Raw genomic sequence first — 24,700 nt, 5'->3', positions numbered from 1 at the left:
CACGAGAGTTCAGCTCCCAATAACGCGCTGCCATTGTCATGTGCCATCTATAGTGACACGACTGGCCGCCACACTTTTGTGTCTTCTCATCTCCATGAATGTCATGTTATTACATTGCTGGGTAAACAGAGATTACGGCACAAGAACTGGGCAGTGGCTGGGAAATCCATACCTCTGCTTTCTGCTAGATCCACGACTGGCTTTTGCTAAAAAATAAAATGCGTAAAAAAAACGCATGTGTCTGACACCATCCTTAAAAAGAGGCAAAAACATTAGTGATAAATGTGCCCTATATTTGTAATTCTTTATTCATATACAAAGAGCCAATAGGCGGCAACAACATCAACACGATAAAATGACGGGTACAGTGTAACATAGCTTATAAGCAATAAAAGAAAGATAGCAAGAGGTCATCTGGGATCTCGAAGGCACTTTGCCGGTGATGTCGGCCAACCCTTGTCAGTCCCTCAATTTTGTATAACAGTTGGGGGAGGGAGGGAAGAACAGAAGGGGCAGAGAAAGCCCTTCGGTCGAGATGGCCCGTGGATGACACTCCGCAGTCGGTCTGTGCCATACACACAGCTACGGCTGTGGGCAGGAGGCCTAAGGAGGATACAGGAGTGAGAGAGAAACTCTGTTCCACCTTCTTCCAGGGTGTTGTACTTAAAGGGAACCTGTCACCAGCATTTCACCTATTAAACCAGCAATTCCTGTGGGTAGTGGGTGAAAAATCATTTTTATGTAACCTATAGTTATCTTCTAAGTCGGCTCTGTACCTTTTAGCATTCAGTTTTTTAGCGTTTCTGCACTATATGCTAATGAGCATTTAAGAGTCATATCTTCGGTTGAAAAGAGTCATATCTTCATTCCTCAAGCCTTTCTTGGTTTACCCCGCCTCCTTACTTTTCATTGACAGCTTACTTTTGATTTTGAGCAGTGGGTGGGCATAAGAAGAGGAATGAACTAGACTGCCGGATAATTACCATAAAAGGCGCAAAATGTTTGCAGACATTTTTATTCACGGTCAGAGAACGAGTTTATGTGAGGGGATAACGCCAATGGACTTTTGACAGCAGCGGCCAGCGAGAGGTGAGCAGAGTTCAATAGGTGAAATACTGGTGACAGGTTCCCTTCAAACAGGACCTGTCACTAGGTCCTACAAAGTGCGTTAGTAGTCTCACCTAATAGCCGCTGTGTCTGTGAGTCCAGCGGTGTTTGTCCTGCTCCGCCCATTGAGAATCGCTGGCAGCCAAACCCACATGGCTAGCCAGCGGGTCATTTCCATATTGGTTGCTAAATAAAGAGGGGCTCATAGCTCAGCAGGACGCACAAGTACAGGATAAACACTGCTGGACTCACAGACACAGCAGCTATTAGGTGAGACTACTAACTCACTTTGTAGGAACTGGTGACAGGTCCTCTTTAAATGAACTCATCAGATTGTTGTTGGATAATGAAGAACCCCCAAATGGTTGCCATTAACATCTGCTCACCTAATCAGTAGAGACAATTTTTTTTCTTGCTCTTATCAGTTGCTGACATAGTACAACACTATTCTGCTACTGTTCTGAAGACACAGAGGAAGACGCTGACATTTGATGTCCCGTTACTGTGGCCATTTCTTATCTGTCCTTGTGGCCAGTCTGCGCTCACATCAGCCTTCCTGTCTGTGTGGCTGGAGCCCTTGAGTGAGAGGGATGAATCTTACTGATTAGTCCTGGACTAGCTCATCCTGGTATGTGGAACCAGAGTGTCTTACTGATGAAAGACTATTACAGGTTATTTGTTACCAGCTGATAGAGAATAGGGGGAGGGGCAGTGTATATTGTTTATTCCTTTTTTGCATTATGATTGACAATATAACGGTGTGTCATACAGAATTAATTAATGGGATTACCGATCCTGCTGTATGAAGCTGCATTTGGTTTAGTATCTTAGCTGTCAAAAGTCAGAAGCATAGCAATGTTTGATCATTCCTGGGACTGTACAGAGAACAAGATGTAAATGGTAAAAAGCTGCACACACAGACTGAAGTGATTTTAGCTTTCTCTCCCACTGCGTTATACAACACATGGCTGACATATTTCTCAAGCAGCACTAAGTGTGTGCTACCCTCCAGAAACAATTTCTCACTGCATTAAAAAGACCTTAAAATGTGTAATGTATAATTAATTGTTTTGCTGCAGGCCTGACCTCACACACTGACAGCTATGATTTCCTACAACAGAGAAAGGTAACAGCTTCTTCAATTTGTATGGAACACGTCATGTGTAGTACTGAATGCAGGTACCCATGGGCTTTTCTCCATTGCATTTTTCCTTATTGAAGTCTGGGGACAATGCCATAAAATTGCCAAGGGTATATGGTTCAGTTTTGGTGCAAGTTTTGGTGCCTCAACCAGGCGTTTTGTATAAATCCAGCCATGCACATGAGATAACCATACCTCCCAACTTTTGAATTCGGAAAAGAGGGACATTTTAAACCACACCCCTAACCACGCCCTATATCCCGCATAAACACATCAAATCACGACCAGATCCTTCTGCAAATAACGCGCGCACATTCTCACTTCGGATCTCTGGACTGTCTGGATATCACAGATATTATGGATCCGGTTATATCGTCTTTGTGTTACTTTTCCTATCTTGGATATAACATTTTCTCATCACGGCGGCAGCAGCTGCAGGACAAACCAAAAGGCTGAGAACAATGAAAGTCAAGAGGGAGACCCTGTGGTGGATGACTTTTCAATTGACAGGTAGCAGTGTTACATGATGAGGATTTTTTTTTTCCAGTTGTGTAACTCTGCTACCGGTCAATGGAAAAATCATCCACCAGAGCCCCCCTGTAGATTGCTCCACAAACAGCCCCCCTGTAGATAGCTCCAGATACAGGCCCCTGTAGATAGCTCCACACACAGCCCCCTGTAGATAGCTGCAGACACAGCCCCCTTGTACATAGCTCCGCACACAGCACCCCTGTAGATAGCTCCACACACAGCCCCACAGTAGATAGCTCCACACACAGTCCCCCTGTAGGTGCCACATTGCCGCCAGAACGGAGAGCGGTAGAGGTAGGCTTTATTCACACGACAGGGTCCGAGTGTCGGCCGATAAAAACAGCCGTTTTGGGCCATTTTTCCTGGCCATTTTGCATCCGTTCTGATTCTGTTCTGGGCCGTGTTGCCGTCTTTAAAGGCATGGTGTTGCCCGAAAAACATGTTTTTTTTAAAAAAATTAAACATTTAGTGTGTGGGTGATTAAACATTGTTCAAATTTTTTTATTTTTTTTCGCGAGTCAGGAAATATTATACATTTTTTCTAATTTATAATACTACCCATTTTTGGTCACTAGATGGAGCTAGTTCCCAAAATTGCAGCATTGCAACATTGGGTTAAAAGCCCTCGCTCTAGTGAGCTCTCAGCATCCCCCCCTCCTTTATCCTGGCTAGTGCCGGGATAAACGAGGGGTTTGAAAGGTTTAACCTCCTACACTGTGTGTCGCCATTTTTTGAGGTAACCCACAGTGTAGTAGGTTTACATACAGTAGTAAACACACACAAACACTAACATACATTGAAATCTCTTACCTGCTCCTGCCGCCGCGGCTCCCTCCGGCCCGTCCGCTCCCTTTGCTGCCGCTGTTCCATGTGCACTAGTCCGGAAGCCGCGACCGGAAGTAGTAATATTACTGTCCGGCCGCGACTTCCGGTCCACAGGAAAATGGCGCCGGACGGCGCCAATTTCGAATAGGTCTGTGTGGGAGCGGCGCATGCGCAGTTCCCACACAGACGCCGTACACGGCAGTCAATGGGACGGGAGCCGTTCACAGTCCCTATGGGACTGTGGCTGCCGTATTCCATGTCTGTGTGTGTCGTTAATCGACACACACAGAAATGGAACAAAAAATGGCAGCCCCCATAGGGGAGAAAAAGTGTAAAAATAAGAAACAGTAAAACACAAACACACAAATGAATATAAACGTCTTTATTAAAGCACTAACATCTTTAACATATAAAAAAATTATTTGTGATGACACTATTCCTTTAACGTTGCCGTGTTGCCGTTTTTTTCCCTGTCCGTTTTAAAATCGGATGAATTTCATTTAAATTTGTTACCACACACAGGCCTCTGCAGATAATGCCACAGTCCCCCTGGTAGGTAATGCCACACAGCCCCCTGTAGGTAACGTCACCCAGCCCCCTGTAGGTAATGCCACCCAGCCCCCTGCAGGTATTGCCACCCAGCCCCCTGTAGGTAATGCCACACAGCCCTCTGTAGGTTGCACCCACCCCCCCCCCCCTTCTAGGAGAAGTCACTGACTTCAATGTCCATATATGGACAGTGTAGTCACTGACTTCTTCTGGAGAGGAATCCCCGGCCACAGGGTCAGGGATTCCGCTTCAGAAGTGAGTGACGTCGCTGTGTCCATATATGGACAGTGTAGTTACTCACTTCTCCTGTAGCGGAATCCCCAATCCCCGGCCAGGGATTGGGGATTCCGACCCACAGGGAGCAAAAAAAGACCCTCCTCCTCCTCACATGCACTCTGCACTGTGAGGAGGAGAGAGAGCGCGACCGATGGAAGACACGGCCGTCAGTCGTGACACATTCCGGTGATGGCTGTGTATTACCCGGCCCCAAAGACTTCTATGTTGGCCGGGTAAACAGCCGAAAATAGGGCATGTCCCATTTTTTGACAGCCAGGTTTCCCGGGCCGTCAAAAAATCGGTCGTGTGAATAGCCCCATTAGGGGTCTATTGTTCCTACTGCAGCCGTGTGACAGCCGTTTTATGAACGGACGTCACCCGGCCGGGAAACCCTGTCGTTACGAATAAGGGCTTAACCGGCCCTACTGCTGTCACTCACCGTCAGAAGAAGGCAGGAGTCTTGCAGCGGCGTTCTCACTCATGTCGATCCTGGCCCGGGAGTGAACCAGTCCAGTCACCTGACCGGTGAGTTCAGATGACAGGTCAGGTGACAGGTCAAGTGACTGGACTGGTCCACTCACGGGCCGGCATCGATCCCAGTGAGAACACCGCCGCAAGACTCCTGCCTTCTTCTGATCGCTGCTGCAGTCAGCAGCGATCAGCTGTTCTGATGCAGCGCCCAGCGGGACATTTACATACCGCCCGGGACAGCGGTGAGAAACCGGGACTGTCCCGCCGGATCCGGGACGGTTGGGAGGTATGGAGATTGTTGTCGGCCAAGTCTCTCCTGACTCCACTATAAACATGCATGCTTGGCCAATCTGGGCATGTATATTTTAGACATCTCATACATTTGACATAGGAAAATGGCTGTACGAAGGCTGTAGGCACTCCATGTGTGGACATATGGTTCTCTGTGTGGCGCCTTATTACAGGATTAGCAAGCAAGGCCCAATGCACTTCGATGTTTGCTGTGTTAGGGCTCCACAAAACTCGGAGATTGTACAGAGCCATAATACAGCCATGTCCATGAAGCCTAACAGCCCAAACGAGGTGTGAGCGTTAGCCTAGGGTGATGCCACACATAGCGGCCGAGACACCGAGCCAGCATGTAGTTTTACTGCAAATAGTCGCAGTGTTTAAATAATTGTTGATGTCCACTATCATGCTTTTGCAGCATTTATATAGTTTGTAGAAAGAAATCTTTAAGGCCGATCTCACACACAGCGTTTTGCATTGTTTTCGTTGGGGTTTTTATAACTTTTTTTTTTATTGGCTAAAACGCTCTAACTAGATGTTAGTTTAAAGTCTATTCAGAAATATCAGTGTCTATATACAATGGGGGAAATTTATCAAAACTGCTGCAAAGGAGAAGTGGAGTAGTTACCCTTAGCAACCATTCAGATTCTACTTTTCATTTTTCAGAAGCCCTTTAGAAAATTAAAACACCTGATTGGCAACTACTGAGCTTCTCCTTTGCACCAGTTTTGATAAATGTCCCCCATAGTGTTTTAGTTTGTGTCATTTTTGCGGTCCCTGGCATTTTTATCAAAATTTATCATGCCCTAGGTATGGTATTTTTTTCTGTCATTTTAATCCATAAGCTTCTTAATAGAACTTCAAAAATGGCTGGTGTTTTTTAGTTGCATTTTAATACACTAAAAAAAAACACCATGTGAATGAGGCCTTATAGAACTATGTGTCCCAACCTTCCGTGGCAGAACAGAGGGTAAACTACAGGTCACTAGTGTCATCAGCGTTCTTTGTGGCTACTGTATGTTACTAATTCATCTTTTTGAGATAGTCACTAGATTTAATTGCATATGCATTCCCACATCTCATATAGTACACACAAGGGCTGTGCAATTATGACCTAAATCAAAAGCACCATTAATTGAACATGTAACCTCGGTTTACGATTATTGAACGATCAGTTAGGCCAAACCCCTGTTTGCATGCCACACCCCCTATTTGCATACCACACCCCATATTTGCATGCCACACCCCCTATTTGCATGCTACACCATTGAATTAATATTTATCCTGAGCCTACTGTATACTACTGTATATAATATACCCCTGACACTGCCCCCACACAGTATATTGCTCCCATAGTGCTCCCCACACAGTATAATGACCCATAGGTGCCCCCACACAGTATAATGCCCCCCATAGGTGCCACAACACCACATAATGCCGCCCCCATAATGGCCCTCCACACAGTATAATGCCCCATAACTGCCCTCCACACAGTATAATGCCCCCATAGCTGCCTCTACATAGTGTAATGCCCCCATAACTGACTTCCACGCAGTTTAATGCCCCTATATCTGCCCTCACAGTATAATGCTCCCATACCTGCCCCCACAGCTGACCCCAATAGTGCCTTAAAAAATAATAATATACATACTCTCCTAACCCTGTTCCAATGACGAGTGGAGGAGATCCCTCTGCTCCTCTGGTCTGAGCAGCTTAGCGCAGACAGGCGCGGTGATGTCACTGCCTGGTGTCCGGCGATACATAGTGAATGATAGAGCAGGGACAATACGGACCCCTGCTCTACCATTGGATTCAACTGTATCTGCGTCCTGAAGATGCAGATACAGTTTAAACAGGGAAAAAATTATTGATAAAACCAAAATTCGATTTAATTGTGCTGAATTTTGATTATTTTTCGATTAATTGCCCAGCCCTAGTACACAAATATTAATCTGACCGATCTGCTGTCAGAAATACTCAGGAAAAAGTACACAGCTTACCACTGCAGGGGGGAGATGCTTAAAGTGCATTTTGGCCTCCACTAAAGCCTTTAGGGATCACAGCTTGAGAGCGAGCCCCTGCCTAAGATAACCCGTGTGTCTTTGTGTTTATCCAGTATTATTTTACAAAACACATGTTGCAGAAGGTAAGAAAGACAAAGTACAAAAGAAAACTGTTTCTGTTTTTAAGTTCTTGCAAAATATTTTCTTAGTGCAAATAAAAAAGTACTTATTTCTTTATGTCCAGCGAGAACCTAAAGATAAATAATGACCTCAAACTAATTTTACTTCTTCTGTTCATGTGTTAATTGTAGATGAAAGTTTCCTAATGTCCCATCTTTTGAGGATCCAGTTACAGTAATGACTTTAACACCACTGTTTCTCCAGTCTGTACACAGCCGTCTGTCTATTTAGCCTTGTTGGTGTGCTTTTATTGTCTTGCTCTTTTAACGTAAGAGACACATTGGGGTATTTTAGCTTGGACAGACTCCAGTAATAAAATGTCTGCTATTTTTCAAGTCATAGAGACAGCGGTGTTCTCCACGACTTGACAGGAAAACAGCAGCTTATATTGCCTTCATTATGTGCAGATAAAAGAGCTATTGTTCATTGCGTGGTCATATCTGTGCAATTCTCGGGCCAACCAGGAAAATGGGACATACCTTGTATTGCTCTAGCGAAAGGCTTTTCTGAGCTTTTTTTTCTGTGGACACTTTTTTTTGTCCAGCCACAAGACAATATGTTGACAACTATTTAATGAGTTTATTGACTGCAGGTGCTGTAATCACGCCACCTAATGTCACCACCTAATGTCAGCCTTTGTTGTATCAATAAGGGTTTGATTGCGTTTGCTATAAACATATTAAGGCTGGGTTCACACTGTGCGTTTTTGTTGCCTTTTTAGCATGCATTTTTTTTTTTTGGGTTGCTAAAATCCCATTGATGAGGCCCCATGCACACGAACTTATTTTTTTCGGCCGCAATTCACCCGCAAATCTGCAGGTGAATTGCGGCCCCATTAATTTCAATGGGCCCATGCACGCGACCGCGGCCCGTGCATTGCCCAGGAGCCTGGACCGCAAAAAGATAAGACATGTCTCATAGAAATCAATGTGCACGGCCCGCGATTTGCGGACGGCCCACGGATGACATTCCACGGCCGTCCAAGCCACAAATCACGGCCATGCACACCCCTACGGTCATGTGCATGAGGCCTTAGAGACATGGGAGTTTCTCTATCAAAACAAACAAAAATACATGCTAAAACGAAATGAAAACACAGTGTGTATACCCAGCCTTAGGCTACATTCAGATGAGCGTGTCAGATTTGCGCGCATAAAAAAATGCAGCGTTTTTCCTACATTTCTTGTCCGTGTGCGTTGTATATTGGCGTCAGTGTAGCATGCGTTTTTCACATCCATGCAAGCACTTCATTTTTAAAAATAAAATAATTTCTCTGCTTTTTAATGCATTTGATGCATGAAACACGGATGTCATCTGTGAGCTGTCCGTGGTTTTCACGCACCCATAGACTTCAATGGGCGACTAGGTGCAAAACGCACGAATATAGGACATGAGGTGAGTTTCATGCGACGGCCACACGCTGCGTGAAAAACAACGCATGTGGGAATGGCCTCATGGAATTACATGTGTGCTGTGAGTGATTTCATCACACAGCACACGGACGAGTATTACGTTCGTCTGAATGGGCCCTTAGGCGGGATTCACACGACCGGGTCGTTCCCGAGCCCGAGTGTCGGCCGGTAAAATCGGCCATTTTGCCCGGCCGGTTTGCATAAAGTTATGCATCCGTGCCGGGCAGATCCGGACAGTGACATCAGCGGCAGCTCCTGAAGGGGAATCCCCATGTGTTCGGGGATTCCACTTCAGGAGTTTCCCCTGATGTCACTGCCCAGATATGGACAGAGACATCAAGCGCCCTGTCCAGGAGCGGAATCCCCGAAAACACGGGGATTCCGCTCCTTCAAGGAGCTAAAGTGCGGCTAGCACATAGCAGAGCGGGGAGATACCTCCCCGCTCTGCTATAGTGGCGTCGCTACAGTAGTAGCAGCCGCAGCAGCAGCAGCTGCTGCTACTAGTGGCGCCATCGAAGGTGTCGCCGAGCCAGGGTGCTTTTAACAAGCAGGGGAAGGGAGCCAGCGCAGCGCTCCCTCCACCTGCTGTACACCCCTCCCTGCAACACAGTGTACAGCGATGCCATTCGTCAGAATGGCATCAACTCCTCCTCCTCACATGCACTCTGCGCTGTGAGGAGGAGGAGATAGAGCGCAAGCGCCGGGAAACCCGGCCATCACTCGGAACACATTCCGGTGATGGCCGTGTAATACCCGGCCCCATAGACTTCTATGGGAGCCGGGAGGCCGGGTACCCGGGCGAAGATAGAGCATGTCCTATTTTTTGACGGCCGGATTTCCCGGCCGTCAAAAAATCGGTCGTGTGAATAGCCCCATTAGGGGTCTATCATTCCTAATGCAGCTGGGTGCCGGCCGATTTATGAACGGCCGGCACCCGGCCGGGAAACCCTGCCATGTGAATGAGGCCTTAGGTGATTCTAGAAAATTACAGGGTGGGCCATTTATATGGATACACCTAAATAAAATGGGAATGGTTGGTGATATTAACTTCCTGTTTGTGGCACATTAGTATATGGGAGGGGGGAAACTTTTCAAGCTGGGTGTTGACCATGGCGGCCATTTTGAAGTTGGCCATTTTGTATCAAACTTTAGTTTTTTCAATGGGAAGAGGGTCATGTGACATCAAACTTATCGAGAATTTCACAAGAAAAACAATGGTGTGCTTGGTTTTAACGTCACTTTATTCTTTCATGAGTTATTTACAAGTTTCTGACCACTTATAAAATGTGTTCAAAGTGCTGCCCATTGTGTTGGATTGTCAATGCAACCCTCTTCTCCCACTCTTCACACACTGATAGCAACACCGCAGAAGAAATACCTCCCGATCTGACCCCCTTAGACTTTTCTCTTTGGGGTCATCTGAAGGCAATTGTCTATTCTGTGAAGATACGAGATGTGCAGCAACTGAAACTACGGATACTGGAAGCCTGTGCTAGCATTTCTTCTGCGGTGTTGCTATCAGTGTGTGAAGAGTGGGAGAAGAGGTTGCATTGACAATCCAACACAATGGGCAGCACTTTGAACACATTTTATGAGTGGTCAGAAACTTGTAAATAACTCATGAAAAAATAAAGTACAGTGAAGGAAATAAGTATTTGATCCTTTGCTGCTTTTGTAAGTTTGCCCACTGTCAAAGACATGAACAGTCTAGAATTTTTAGGCTAGGTTAATTTTACCAGTGAGAGATAGATGATATATATATATATATATATATAAAAAAATAAAAAAATCACATTGTCAAAATTATATATATTTATTTGCATTGTGCACAGAGAAATAAGTATTTGATCCCTTTGGCAAACAAGACTTAATACTTGGTGGCAAAACCCTTGTTGGCAAGCACAGCAGTCAGACATTTTTAGTAGTTGATGATGAAGTTTGCACACATGTTAGATGGAATTTTGGCCCACTCCTCTTTGCAGATCATCTGTAAATCATTAAGATTTCGAGGCTGTCGCTTGGCAACTCGGATCTTCAGCTCCCTCCTTAAGTTTTCGATGGGATTAAGGTCTGGAGACTGGCTAGGCCACTCCATGACCTTAATGTGCTTCTTTTTGAGCCACTCCTTTGTTGCCTTGGCTGTATGTTTTGGGTCATTGTCGTGCTGGAAGACCCAGCCACGAGCCATTTTTAATGTCCTGGTTGAGGGAAGGAGGTTGTCACTCAGGATTTGACGGTACATGGCTCCATCCATTCTCCCATTGATGCGGTGGAGTAGTCCTGTGCCCTTAGCAGAGAAACACCCCCAAAACATAATGTTTCCACCTCCATGCTTGACAGTGGGGACGGTGTTCTTTGGGTCATAGGCAGCATTTCTCTTCCTCCAAACACGGCGAGTTGAGTTAATGCCAAAGAGCTCAATTTTAGTCTCATCTGACCACAGCACCTTCTCCCAATCACTCTCAGAATCATCCAGATGTTCATTTGTAAACTTCAGACAGGCCTGTACATGTGCCTTCTTGAGCAGGGGGACCTTGCGGGCACTGCAGGATTTTAATCCATTACGGCGTAATGTGTTACCAATGGTTTTCTTGGTGACTGTGGTCCCAGCTGCCTTGAGATCATTAACAAGTTCCCCCCCAGTGTAGTTTTCGGCTGAGCTCTCACCTTCCTCAGGATCAAGGATACCCCACGAGGTGAGATTTTGCATGGAGCCCCAGATCAATGTCGATTGACAGTCATTTTGTATGTCTTCCATTTTCTTACTATTGCACCAACAGTTGTCTCCTTCTCACCCAGCGTCTTACTTATGGTTTTGTAGCCCATTCCAGCCTTGTGCAGGTCTATGATCTTGTCCCTGACATCCTTAGAAAGCTCTTTGGTCTTGCCCAGGTTGTAGAGGTTAGAGTCAGACTGATTAATTGAGTCTGTGGACAGGAGTCTTTTATACAGGTGACAATTTATGACAGCTGTCTTTAATGCAGGCACCAAGTTGATCTGGAGCGTGTAACTGGTCTGGAGGAGGCTGAACTCTTAATGGTTGGTAGGGGATCAAATACTTATTTCTCTGCGCACAATGCAAATAAATATATATAATTTTGACATTATGATTTTCTGTTTTTTTTTAAATATAATCTATCTCTCACTGGTAAAATTAACCTAGCCTAAAAATTCTAGATTGTTCATGTCTTTGACAGTGGGCAAACTTACAAAATCAGCAAGGGATCAAATACTTATTTCCTTCACTGTAATTATGTGATGTCAGGAGCCAGTTTCTAGTAGCACTCTGACAAGGACTCCGGCTCTGGGGTTAGAGCCGGAGTCCGGGGCAGAGCACTAGTATAGGCTCTGCTCGGGGACTCTGGGGAATCCCCTGACATCACAGTCCATATCGTCACAGGATATGTGGACCCACTAGGCCGCTCCGCCGTAGCGGAGAAGCAGCTGGCCTAGTCACAGTCTATGCAAGAGTCTATAACAGTACGTAGCTCAAGGGTACCTGAGATAGTCCAGACAGTGGCCGAGGCTTCAGCACGGATGGAGGTGGGTGCAGCAACTTGCGCCCGACGTGGCGGATAACATGGGACGTGGCAGACGACACTGGACGTGCCAGACGACACTGGACGTGGCAGACGACAGCAGGTGCAGTAGGACATGACTCCAACACTAATAAGCTCAGAAACAAGAACACAGCATGGGATACAGGATACAGGTAGCAGGGCACGGGTAACAACAGGAACGGGATAACACTAAGGGACCGTTTGCAAGACTGACATGGGAAACACTAGCAACGCTCAGGCAAGGATCAGAAGCGCAGGGCCCTTTTTATAGTCCAAGGAATCATGGGCAGTTGATAATGATTCCATTTGTGCGCACGCTGGCCCTTTAAGGCTGGGCACGAGCGTGTGCATGCACCCTATGGGACACAGCGGACCGCAGCGGAAGTGAGCGCTGGAGTTTCCTGGGAAGTAGATGCGAGTCAGCGCTCACAGATCCATGGCTGCGGCCGGCGGGGGGTGAATAAACCCGACGGTCCGTGGCCGCTACACATATATGGACAGTGCTGTCAGGGGCATCCCCAAAGTCCCGGAGCAGAGTCTATACTAGCGCTCTGCCCGGGACTCCGGTTTTGGGGTCAAATTAAGTTTTTTTTTACCATTATGTAAGAGAGTGTTATTTGGTACAGCACTGATATGTTGCTGGTTTATCGTTAGCACTCACTGATCTAATGAGAGTAGTAAAATGGCAACGGAGATTATGTATAGCTGGGTGTAGTAGACGTGATGAGTCCCTACTGCCGGCGCATTGCATGTCGGGAACTTTATGATCGGAAGAGGAAGACAACGAACACAGAGGTAAACAAAACTCTCAATGTAAACTATAGAGAATAATGGTAAATTTAAAAATAAAAATGTAGATAAAGATATTCAGGGGGTATTAATAGATAAATTAAGAAGCGTTGCAGTGATTTAAAAAAAAAAAAAAAGTATTGGAAAACCCCTTTAAGAACCCCACAAAAAAACTATTTTGTTAAATGCTTCCAGGCTTACGATATATATTGTATATCTATCCGTTATAATATAGTCTAGTGCTTGTTTGGGGAAAAGGTTTGGTATGATCAAAAACTTTTCAGTAAAACCTTCAACAAAAAGAGTATAGGTATAGTATTGCTGTAAAGAATATATTATAGTCATGTAAGTTATAGTAGTTAAAGTGCAACAATCCTTAATTGGTGGTTGTCACTTCTATAAGAAAAATAGCTGCATAGTACAGGTTGTGTGCTTGTCAATTTTTATTGGCTGCTTAGGTAAACCATTAATAAGCGAAAAGAAGAACTTTTGCCACTAAAGTTAATACTGATCATATAAAATAAATCTAATCAATACATACACAAGAAATTTGTCTTTTATAGCTATAGGCCACAATATTAAAGAGTAAAAACACATTGAATGGCCAGAAAACCTTAGTTGTGATCTACTGATTCCCATCTGTTTCCTCTCTGAATGTCTTTCTTTATCTAACCGCCTCCAGCATTTTTGCAGAACTGTTCACATTCTCGTAGATAAACATAAGGCAAATAATGGACATTATTTCCGGTCTCATATCATAAAAAGCAGGGTAGTATGGAGACAGGTGATGAAACTCACCTTGACAATCCGATCTTAGTGAGTGGGCGAGTTCACTGCTAAACAGCCTCTAAAGAATGTAAGTGGGTGAGGTTATGGTTCACAGATTATACACATTCATCCTGTCAATTTACCTGCACTAGATTTGTGAAGGTTTTTTTTTTCTACTTTGTTAACCTTTTGGTTTCCACACAAAAATCTAAACGTTAATATTTTAATAATTGTCATATACTGGAAAAGCAGCTGAAATATGTAAACTATAAGCTCCCCATATATCCCAAAAAAAAATCTTCATTGCTTGTATGGTGTACTCTGAAGCAAATGTTATTGCTGACTTTAGGGCCTGTTCACATCACATCAGCCCTACTTTTGGCATATGCACCGAGAAAGCTCCCACGCAAACGCCAAACATATCCATAGGCCCATTTAACCTGGTGTATGCTAAACGTGTGTCCTTTTGGCATATGCCCAGCTGATATGCTTCTGCATACCTTTTTTTTTTGTTTCAGTATGTTATAGCATAGCAGACTATGCTATTCCATACAAAGGTATACAGTAAAAAAATTATATTATGCAGCATCATTTTTTTTTTACAATAAAGCAATGGCCAACCTATTTCCTCGTATACCTTTATAGTGGGATACGTCGGAGCCTACCATCAGAGTTGTACATTGGGAAATTGTTCCAAAGTATAACTCTGACGTAGGGCTCATATGTGATGTGAACAGACCCTTACTGCATCAGTGGAACTGTTATTGTAAGGCTACATTCAGACGAGCGTCGGCAACCTTGGATGTGAAAAGCTGATGTTTTTCATGTCCGAGGTGTACCCATGAAGGACGCGTTATCATGGATCCCTCATAGACTAGTCTATGGAGGGATGCGTGAAAATGCAGGAAAATAGGACATGTCCTATTTTTCCACTGACCCTTCACACGCTCTGTTGAAACAACGGCCGTGTGAACTGCCCCATTGAAATACATGTGTCCGTGTAACAGCCGTTGTTTTAACGGCCGTCACACGGACGAGTTACACGCTCGTCTGAATGAGCACTAATAGTTACAGTCTTCATTATGGTTTTCAGAAGTGTCTTAGGGTCCTATTACACTAGCCCATTTTGGCCGTAACAACAAGCGCTGATCAACGAGACAGCTTGTTGATCGGTGCTCGTTCGCTCCTTTCACAAGGAGCTATGCATGGAGACGAGAGGCTTGTCAAGGCTCGTTTGCCCGATAATAGGGCCATGTAAAAGGGCCCTTAAAGGGGTATTCTGATCTAGTAATGCTATGATTGGTGGGGTATGACCTCTGACAGCACTACCAATCCTGAGAACAAAGAAATTAGGCTATACCATAATTATCATATACTGGAAAAGCAGCTGAAATATGTAAACTATAAGCTCCCCATATATCCCCAAAAAAATCTTCATTGCTTGTATGGTGTACTCTGAAGCAAATGTTATTGCTGACTTTAGGGCCTGTTCACATCACATCAGCCCTACTTTCGGCGTATGTACCGAGAAAGCTCCCACGCAAACGCCAAACATATCCATAGGCCCATTTAACACTATGCTGGGAACTCCTCGTGAATTGTGTAACCATCGCAAGCAGGGTCAGCTCATGTTTATTGTACTTGCTTGTTTTTATTGTTTGTCCATCTTATGTATTGTTTATATCTTTTGTCTGTATTTTATATGTACACTGCCCTTGAAGTTAATGGCACTATAAAATAAATAAAATAACAACTGCGTAACAATAGTTGCTTAAACTTGATCGGTGGAGGTCCCATCAGTCAGACATGGCAGTAGTATGGTATCACTTTTTATGGCGGGAATATCCCTTTAAATTGTGCATTCAGATGGTGTCTTTTGGTAACCAGGTTAAACATAAATATATTTATGTTTCAGTGAGTATATTGTCATATGTTTAAACCAGTTTGTTTTTTTCTCTTTTTAGCATGTTAGGACCTGTTCACATAACGTTTTGGCCCTACGGCTCCATTAGCCTGACAAAGGCCAAAAGTGTGTCATTTTGGCCTTCATCAGGCTGGTAAACGTCGGTATACCTTATTTTTGGAGGTTAGAATAACATTGTATGCTATACTATTCTATCCGTTTTTTTAACATGGTAGCCTATGTGTGATGGATGCTACAGTATGGCAGGGTAAGAACCCCCGTGAAGACCATCAGGTAGCGCTCGGGCCAGAGAAGCCCCTGGCGTCACTGTCCATATATTGACAGTAATCTCAATAGGGGCTTTTAACTGCAGAGTCCCAGGTCAGAGCATCGGTAGAGCTGGATATATATGGACAGTGACGTCAGGGGCTCCTCCAGTCCTGGAGTCCCTGGGCAGAGTACAACTGATCGTCTGACCGGGGATTCCGGGACTGGAGAAGCCCCTGACGTTACTGTCCATATATGGGCACTGACATCAGGGGAACCTCCAGTCCTGGAGTCCCTGGGCAGAGCACGGCTGATGGTCTGGCCGGGGATTCCGGAACTGGAGAAGCCCCTGACGTCACTGTCCATATATGGACAGTGATGTCAGGGGCTTTCAACTATGGAAAGGTTAGTGCTTTGGCCGGAGACTCCAGGACTGGAGAAACCCCTGACGTTACTGTCAGTGGCGTAACTACCGCGGTAGCAGCAGTAGCGGCTGCTACGGGGCCCGGGGCTTGAGGGGGCCCGGTGGCGCCGCTAGCAGCCGTTATGGCTACTACAGCGGTAGCGTCGCTACTGTGGGGCCCGCGACGCCGAGCCTTACACAGGCCCTCTCATGCCTGTAGGTGTCGCTAGCACCGGAGGAGGCCCCAGTGCTAGCGGCAGCCAAATACATGTATTAGCACTGAATGGCCGGGCATGTTCCGTGCCTGACCATCCAGTGCCTTACAATGATACTGATTGGCTAGCGGCGCGATGACATCATCGCGCCGCTTCCATGCTTAGAAGGTGCTGATTGGCGGGGCAAGTCATTCTGCCCCGCCAATCAGCGTCATTGGAGGACGCTCGTTCAGCTCCTGCAGACATGCTCAGAAGAGAGCATGTCTGCATCGCCAGTGAACAGCGTGGGAACCGGAGAATGTGAGTATGTCAAGTTTTTGTTTTTTTCCCCTCATAAAAATGCGAATGGCATTATCTATAGTGGGGGGGGGGGGTCATCTTTATGTGGGCTATTATATATAGGGTTCTATATGTGGGGCAGTAGCTACAGGGGGGGTCTATATGTGGGGGTGTGGGCCACTATATACAGGGGGGTCTATATGTGGGCCACTATATACAGGGGGCTCTATATGTGAGCCATTATATACAGGGGGCTCTATATGTGGGCCACTATATACAGGGGGGGTCTATATGTGGGCCACTATATACAGGGGGGGTCTATATGTGGGCCACTATATACAGGGGGGTCTATATGTGGGCCACTATATACAGGGGTGGGTTACCTGTGGGGCACTAGCAACAGGGTGGCTATATGTAGTGCACAGTCTACAGGGGTGGGCTATATGTGGGACACTATATACAGGGGGAGCTATATGTGAGACACTATGTACAGAGGTGGGCTATACGTGGAGCAATAACTATAGGGGAAGCTATATGTAGGGCAGCACGGTGGCTCAGTGGTTAGCACTATTGCCTTGCAGCTCTGGAGTCCATATGTGGGCACTATCTATAGGGGCTTCTATGTAGGTCACTATCTACAGGGGGCATGTTGTGTGTTTGTGACAGTTATATTTAGATGTGTTGAGAATTTTAACTTTGTTTATAGGTGCAGAAATGTTTTAAAAGTGAGAAGCTGAAGACATCTGAACGGAAAACTGCAGAAATGGGTCATGGCCGGTAGAAATCCATCATAGATGTCTGAGCCGGAGGGAGAAGAAAAGAACTAGAATCTGAGACGTCACCGGTGAGTCACTTAATGTAAATGTTTATTCTGCCTCTAATCAGTAATGTAGTCACTGTATGATCTGCAGCGAGATGATGGTGATAGGATTTTTTTTGTGAAACCGCATCTCCCAGCATATCCTTATCATTGTTCAGGCCATGCTGGGAGCTGTAGTTATACGCCGTACAAACCTATACGCAGTGGCGTAACTACCGCTATAGCAGCCGTAGCGACTTCTACAGGGCCTGCAGCATGAGGGGGCCCGTGCCACCCGCCGGCACGGCCCCCTCCCATGGCCGCAGGCTCCGCTAGCAGCCGCTATGGCTGCTACAGCGCGACGCCACTGAAGGGGTTGTTCCTACATAAGACATGTATCCCCTAATCACAGGATAGGGGATACATGTGTGATCGCTGGCAGCGATGAGGAGAACGGGGGACCGAAAGTCCCCCCTAAGTTCTCCATGACAAACCTCGGACTTCCGGGGTCTGTGTCGGCAGCTCCGTAGAAATGAATGGAGCGCCGGTCGCGCTTGTGCGCATGCGTGACTAGCGCTCCTTTCATTTTTATTGAACTGCGCAGACGCCGGAAGTCCGAGGTTAGTCATGGAGAACTTCGGGGGACTTTCGGTCCCCCATTCTCCTTATCGCTGCCAGCGATCACACATGTATCCCCTATCCTGTGGATAGGGGATGCATGTCTTTTGTAGGACAAACTATAGGCCGTTTTTTTTTTGGGGGGGGGCTATATGGCGTTATCTACAGAGGGGTTCTGTATGGCATTATCTACAGGGGGGGCTGTATGGCATTCTCTACAGGGGGGACTGTATGGCATTCTCTACAGGGGGGGCTGTATGGCGTTATCTGCAGGGGGCTGTGTATGGTGCTATCTATAGGGGGGCGCTGTGTGGTGGAATCTATAGGGAGGCACTATCTATAAAGGGGGGGGGGGTTGCGTGATACCCAGCAGAGGGGGGGCCCTAGTCAAAAGTTTGCTATGGGGCCCAGTCTTTCCTAGTTACGCCCCTGGTTACTGTCCATATATGGGCACTGACATCAGGGGATCCTCCAGTCCCGGAGACCCTGGCCGGGGCACTTTCAATGCACTGACCAAGGGCACCGTAGTTTAAAGTCCCGGACGCCACTGTCCATATATGGACAGTGATGTCAGAGGCTCCATCCAGGAGTGGAATCCCTGGCCAGAGCGCTGCTGACGCTCTGGCCATGGTTTCCGAGTTTTTTTTTTTGGCTTTCCTAAAACAGGAGTCCCTGAACGGAGCACTTGCGGTGCTCTTGTCGGGAACTCCATAGTTGAAAGCACTTGACGTCACTGTCCATGTATGAACAGTGATGTCAGGGGCTTCCCTGGGCTCAGCTCTTAAAGTAGCAATGTGCCTGGGGAGTTTGGGCAGTGTATCCCACTGGATGCCTATACAATGGGATACGTCGGAGCCTTCTGTTGGAGGTATACGTCGAGACTTCTCATTAGGTATATTTCCTACGGAAGGAACAAATGTGATGTGAACAGGACCTTAACTGTTAATGAGCTTATGTATGTATGAATTTTTGTTTTCATCTATGAATAATACAAGAACCAGTATTTTTAATTATTGGATGTATTGAAGTTATTTGTCAATACAGATGAAATTCTTCTAAATTTACACACTTTATTAGATTTCTACCAATTTCTTTAGGACAAACGCCTTGCATGCTTTATCCATAAGGAGAGCATGTCCAAAACCTGAATTGTGATAATGTTATTACTTCCTATACACGATAACAATGGTGTTTTTGTTTTACTTGAAATTCTAGATACAAAATGACCTTCCCAGACAGAAACCGTTATGGCTGTATGTGACTGACACTACTCTCCAGGTGACATCTGGGACATCTAAAAATCCTAGAGTCCTGACAGTTTGTGTTTTGCCATCTTGTGTATTGGAAAAGACACTGCAAGAAATATTTTTAAAAAAGTTACTTTGCATTATTCTTTTCAAGGATGCAGTCAAAGAAAATGGTAAGTAGCTAGTGCATATTTTCTCAGTGAGTATGAAATGTTAATAGTGCCACCCACAACCCACTATAGGCAGCGCAAAACCCTCTTTAGATAGCGCCACCTAAGCTCCCTCCAGCATCGGAATATCTGGCCAGCGCTCTGGACAAGGATTCCCCTCCTAGAGGGAGCCCCCGCCGTCTCTCCATCCCCGCTGTAGATAGTGCCACCCCCACTGCAGATAGCAAACCCCCTGCTGTAGAAAGCATTGCACCTCCCACCGTAGATAGCACCACCTGAACTGAGTCCATTTGGACAGTGACGTTAGTGGCTCTCTCTAGGAGCGGAAACCCCGGCTGACACTCTGGCCGGGGATTCCATTACTGGAGAAGCCCCTGGTGTCACTATCCATATATGGACAATGACGTCAGCGGCTCTCTCTAGGAGCGGAATCCCCGGTGTCAGATCGCTCTGTGCCGGGGATTCCGATACTGGGGAAGCCTCTGGTGTCACTATCCATATATGGACAGTGATGTCAGGGGCTACTCCTGGAGCAGAATCCCCGCACTGGCAGGGGATTCCGCTTTTAGAGTTAACCCCTGACGTCACTGACATCAGGGGCTTCCTGTAGGAGCAGAATCTTCGGCCGAAGGGATTACGCTCCCACAGGGAGCTACAGTGGTGCTATTTACAGGAAGGGGGAGCCATTTACAGGGTGGGGGTGGAGCTCTCTGCAGCGGGGATATTGCTAAATACAGGGGGGATTTTGCTATCTACAGGAGGGGTGGTGCTATTTACAGTGGGTGTGGTGCTATCTATAGGAGGTGTTATATACAGGGGGTGTGGCACTATCTACATGCGTACTGTGGCATTATATTGGTACTATCTACAGGGGACACTGGCTCTATCTACATGGGCACTGTGTGTGGCACATTGTGGGCATTATCTACAGGGAGAATTGTGGCACTGCGGCACTATTTACAGTGGGCACTATCTATGTGGGCAATGTGGCACTATCTACAGTGGTATTGCGTCACTATCTACATGGGCACTATGGTGTTGTCAGGGGGTTGGGACAAAAAAATCCCTAACAAATAAAATTCATCTATTTTTTATAATGTCGATGAAAAAAGGATGGCAAATGGCAGTTAAAAACGGTCAGACGGCCGGGAAATTGAGTTAACATTTTGAGACACATTGATGCAAAACAGCCATGAAAAACTGACAGTTGATTAGTTGTTGACTGCCATTTATTTTCACGGTCGTGTGTATATAGCCCTCTTCACTCTCCCCTCACAGCAATCCAAGGTGACGGAGAGAGAAGAGGACTAATTGTTACAGAGCTCTACAGTGTAGATGGATGGATAGATAGATAGATATAAACAATTACAAAAAAGTGTTGTTGTTTTTAAAATGTTTAGTTATTTGTCTGCTCATAATAAAAATAAAAACACTGAATTAATTAAACTAATCTAGAAAATGAAAGCCTCATAGGTCTTGTAAAAATTTTTATTCAACATTTTTTATTCAAAGCGGTTCCAAAGATATTATCGTTCAAAGAAGTGCATATCAAAAATGGAAAATTTGACCTGGACACAGGGGCATCAATGACCCTTGGTCATGAAAGGGTTAAAAATGCACCAAAAACACAGTGTGAAGCCAGGCTATGGAATGAAGCATTTAGGGAATATAATCCGTTATTACACAGATATTGCATCATAACAATAGTTTGTCACATTTTTATGAGAAAAAAAATTAAACGCTATATTCTATGTATGTATTTAGCTCTGATCACACTATCATCATGGCTTTTGTTCATAACAGAGCCATCACCGCTATGACAGACATGTTTGACGGATCCCTTTGACTTATGATGAGGTCCAACAGGTTTCAGTCGGGGTTCTTGTATGCTTATTGTAAAAAATACCAGAAACCCCAGGAAAGACAAAACATTGAGTGAACAGAGCCTTTTATTTGCTCTGGTTTATTTGTCTTTTTTTTTGTAACGATTATATAATGAATACTTTATAATGAAGTTTTTGGGAGAGAATGAGTACCTGCTGTTAGGCGAGTTGTCAGAATTTTCAGTGTTGGTTGTGCCATGTCTAACAATGCGTTCCTGTAGGGAAATATTGAGCAGTCTACAGAACAACATTTTGCACCTGACATTGTTAACCACCATTTTTCTGTCTGTTTAGAAAATGTGACTTTCATAAACCAGTTGAACTTGACATGGCTGGAAAACCACATCTCCTTTTAACCCGCTAATCCTCCATGACGTACATGTACATAAGCAATCATCAGCAGGTGCCCAGGGTCATTGACAATTGGGCTCCTGCTGTACCAGGAAGGGTTCTCTGTCTGTATGCACATCAGTGGTCTGTGACACGTTTGTGGTGTGCCGATGGGTTACCATGGCAACTGGGAACCTTAAATAGTCTGCCATAATTATGTTCCTACTAGCCCATTCTAGGTGCATAGCCTGTATATGTGATACAGTGACAGGCAACAATGCTTTGGAATATTATGTATTCTAAATCAGTATGCAAGAGATCACAGGTTTAAGTCCCCTAGTGTGACAAAAAAATAAAGTAAAGTTTAATAAAGTTTAACAAAACAAAGTCCTTGTCGCCCAAAAAACAAATACATAAAACATTTTTTAATTAAAAAATATTTTATGGTTTAAAAAATAGTAAACAATAAATATATATAGGGCACTACCGCAATTGTGAAAACCTGTAGAATAAAGTTAACATAATATTTATACAGCAAGGCACATTGCCTTTTTTTACACCAACAAAAAAATGTATAAAAAGTTATCCAATAAATGATATGTACTCCCAAAGTGGTACGAACTTAAATCTATAACTTGACCCACAAAAATCAAGCCATCATACGGCTAGATCGACGGAAAAGTTAAAACAATATGGTGGAATGTGAAAAAAAAGCATGGTCCTAAAAGCCCAAAATAGGCCACTACGTAAGGGGTTAATGACACAAGCAAGTAATGTTGTTTGTGTCAGTAAGAGTGCAGGTCCGCTTTAATAAATATGGCGTTCAGATTTAATATAATTGATCTAATCGCAGATTCGCTAGAATCTGTCATAAATATTTTAGTAAATCTCCTCCATTGTCTTTATATGTAGTCCTATCATTGATGTCGGCTGTTATTTTGAATGATTATAATGTACACAGCACAATTTGAAATGTTTTTATTGGCAGGCGGGATAATTTGTGTTGAACGCACAGTTCTCTCATTACAAAAGCCCCTTGTATCCTGCACTTCTGGCATTAGCGAGCTCACTGGCCCTGTCAGACTAGATGAACTGGATTCTTCAACTGAGGCAAATACATTGTGCAGCGTGAAAGGTGGGTACAAAAGAAAAATGATTTACAGGCACTTGGGATCCAGCTCTTTTCACTTTCTTAAGATCAGATAATGTGGAATATGGATAGATACAGGCAGATGGAACTGGCAACAAATTTGAAGTACAATTTGCAACTTTTGCAACTTTGAAAACTGGGTGTAGCCGTCACGTAGACGCAGTTTGTCATATTTACTTAGGCCGGATTCACACGAGCGTGTGTGTTTTGCGCGCGCAAAAAATGCAGCATTTCCGTGTGTCATCAGTATTTGCTGCGTGGCTGCGTGATTTTCACGCATATGCCATGCTTATGACACGCGGTTTTGATGTTTAAAAAAAGAAATGAAGGAAGTGCTTTTATTTTTTCCATAATTTCTACTGTTGCGCAAAACACGCGCGACACACGGAAGTGCTTCCGTGCGCGATTTTCACGCACCCATTGACTTCAATGGGTGCGTGATGCGCGGAAAACGGCCAAGTACAGGACATGTCGTGAGTTTTACGAAGCGGACACACGCTGCGTGAAAATCACGGACTGTCTGAACGGCCCCATTCACTAACATAGGTCCGTGCGATGCGTGTCATTTTCACGAGCGTATCATGGACGTAAAACACGTTCGTGTGACTAAGGCCTTAGTTGAATAACATTAAAATGGTACAAATGTCTGGCGCAATATAGAGCAGGTATAAATTTGCTTTGCTGCGTCTTTGACAGGTTAAAATGTGCCAAATGTATTAGGAGGAATCATCTTTTATTATCTCTTAGCAAAACAAACACAATCAACAAACTTTCACCACTTCTCTGACTTACTAGTATATCGTTGTTATTTACATTTTGGGGTTTCATGGTGATTGAATTTCTGTTCAATAGAACCACAAGTTTTGCGTCCGTAATATGGACATTTAATGTGACCACATTATGACTGTCTGAAGCTGGCCTAAATATGTCCAGAATAATTTCATCTTTAAAGGAAAGTATGTAGGAAGTCTACTGTTTGTCTAAGCAGTAACGGCGAAGAACATCTTGCAGAGACATCACATCATTGCATGTTCCATTACATAGACATCCAGTTGCATTACGGGACATTACATGGACATCTAACCATTGTAAAGCCTTGCATCATCAAGTGTTTGATTCTTAGAGTAAGTCGCAAAGGATAAAGTTTAAGGTGGTCAGGCTATCCCAAGGTCGTCTGTTACCTACAGCAACCAAGCCAAACAAAATGACACCTCCAAGCTGTACATTTCTTGGGGTTCTACCCTAAAACATTCTAAGACCACTATGTGTTCGCTAACACTGTATGCATGCGGATACCATACCTCATATATTTACTTCACATATTTGAAAGTAGAAGTTTCCTTTAAAAAACAACAGAAATGTGTAAAAAAAAATAACAGACCTCTTGGTAGGGTTCATCTACCTGCTCAATTTCCAGGACGCTTTTTAAGATGATTACTGAAGCAGAATCATTTTCCTTACTTGTTGGCGTCTATGTTTAATGTTGTTTCAGACTTGCAATTATAACTGGTTAGATAAATGGTGTTAGGGCAGAGC

At 44.7% G+C, this 24,700-nt stretch overlaps 1 protein-coding gene across 4 annotated transcripts in view; it reads left to right on the top strand.

The window, feature by feature from the left end:
- SPIDR (scaffold protein involved in DNA repair) overlaps window positions 1-24,700 on the top strand; it is a 551,620-nt gene that overhangs the window by 515,804 nt on the left and 11,116 nt on the right. For all 4 annotated transcript variants that reach the window (XM_075826268.1, XM_075826266.1, XM_075826267.1 and 1 more), the window contains 2 exons: window positions 19,600-19,804; window positions 23,003-23,149. In XM_075826268.1, coding sequence (XP_075682383.1) covers window positions 19,600-19,804; window positions 23,003-23,149 — 352 coding nt within the window. The remainder of the gene's footprint in view (window positions 1-19,599; window positions 19,805-23,002; window positions 23,150-24,700) is intronic.

The sequence above is a fragment of the Rhinoderma darwinii genome, chromosome 5 (assembly GCF_050947455.1).
Source record: "Rhinoderma darwinii isolate aRhiDar2 chromosome 5, aRhiDar2.hap1, whole genome shotgun sequence".
NCBI classification, from domain to species: Eukaryota; Metazoa; Chordata; class Amphibia; order Anura; family Rhinodermatidae; genus Rhinoderma; species Rhinoderma darwinii.
Note: the sequence above shows the minus strand (reverse complement) of the source record. Positions and strands in the feature narration are given on the sequence as shown.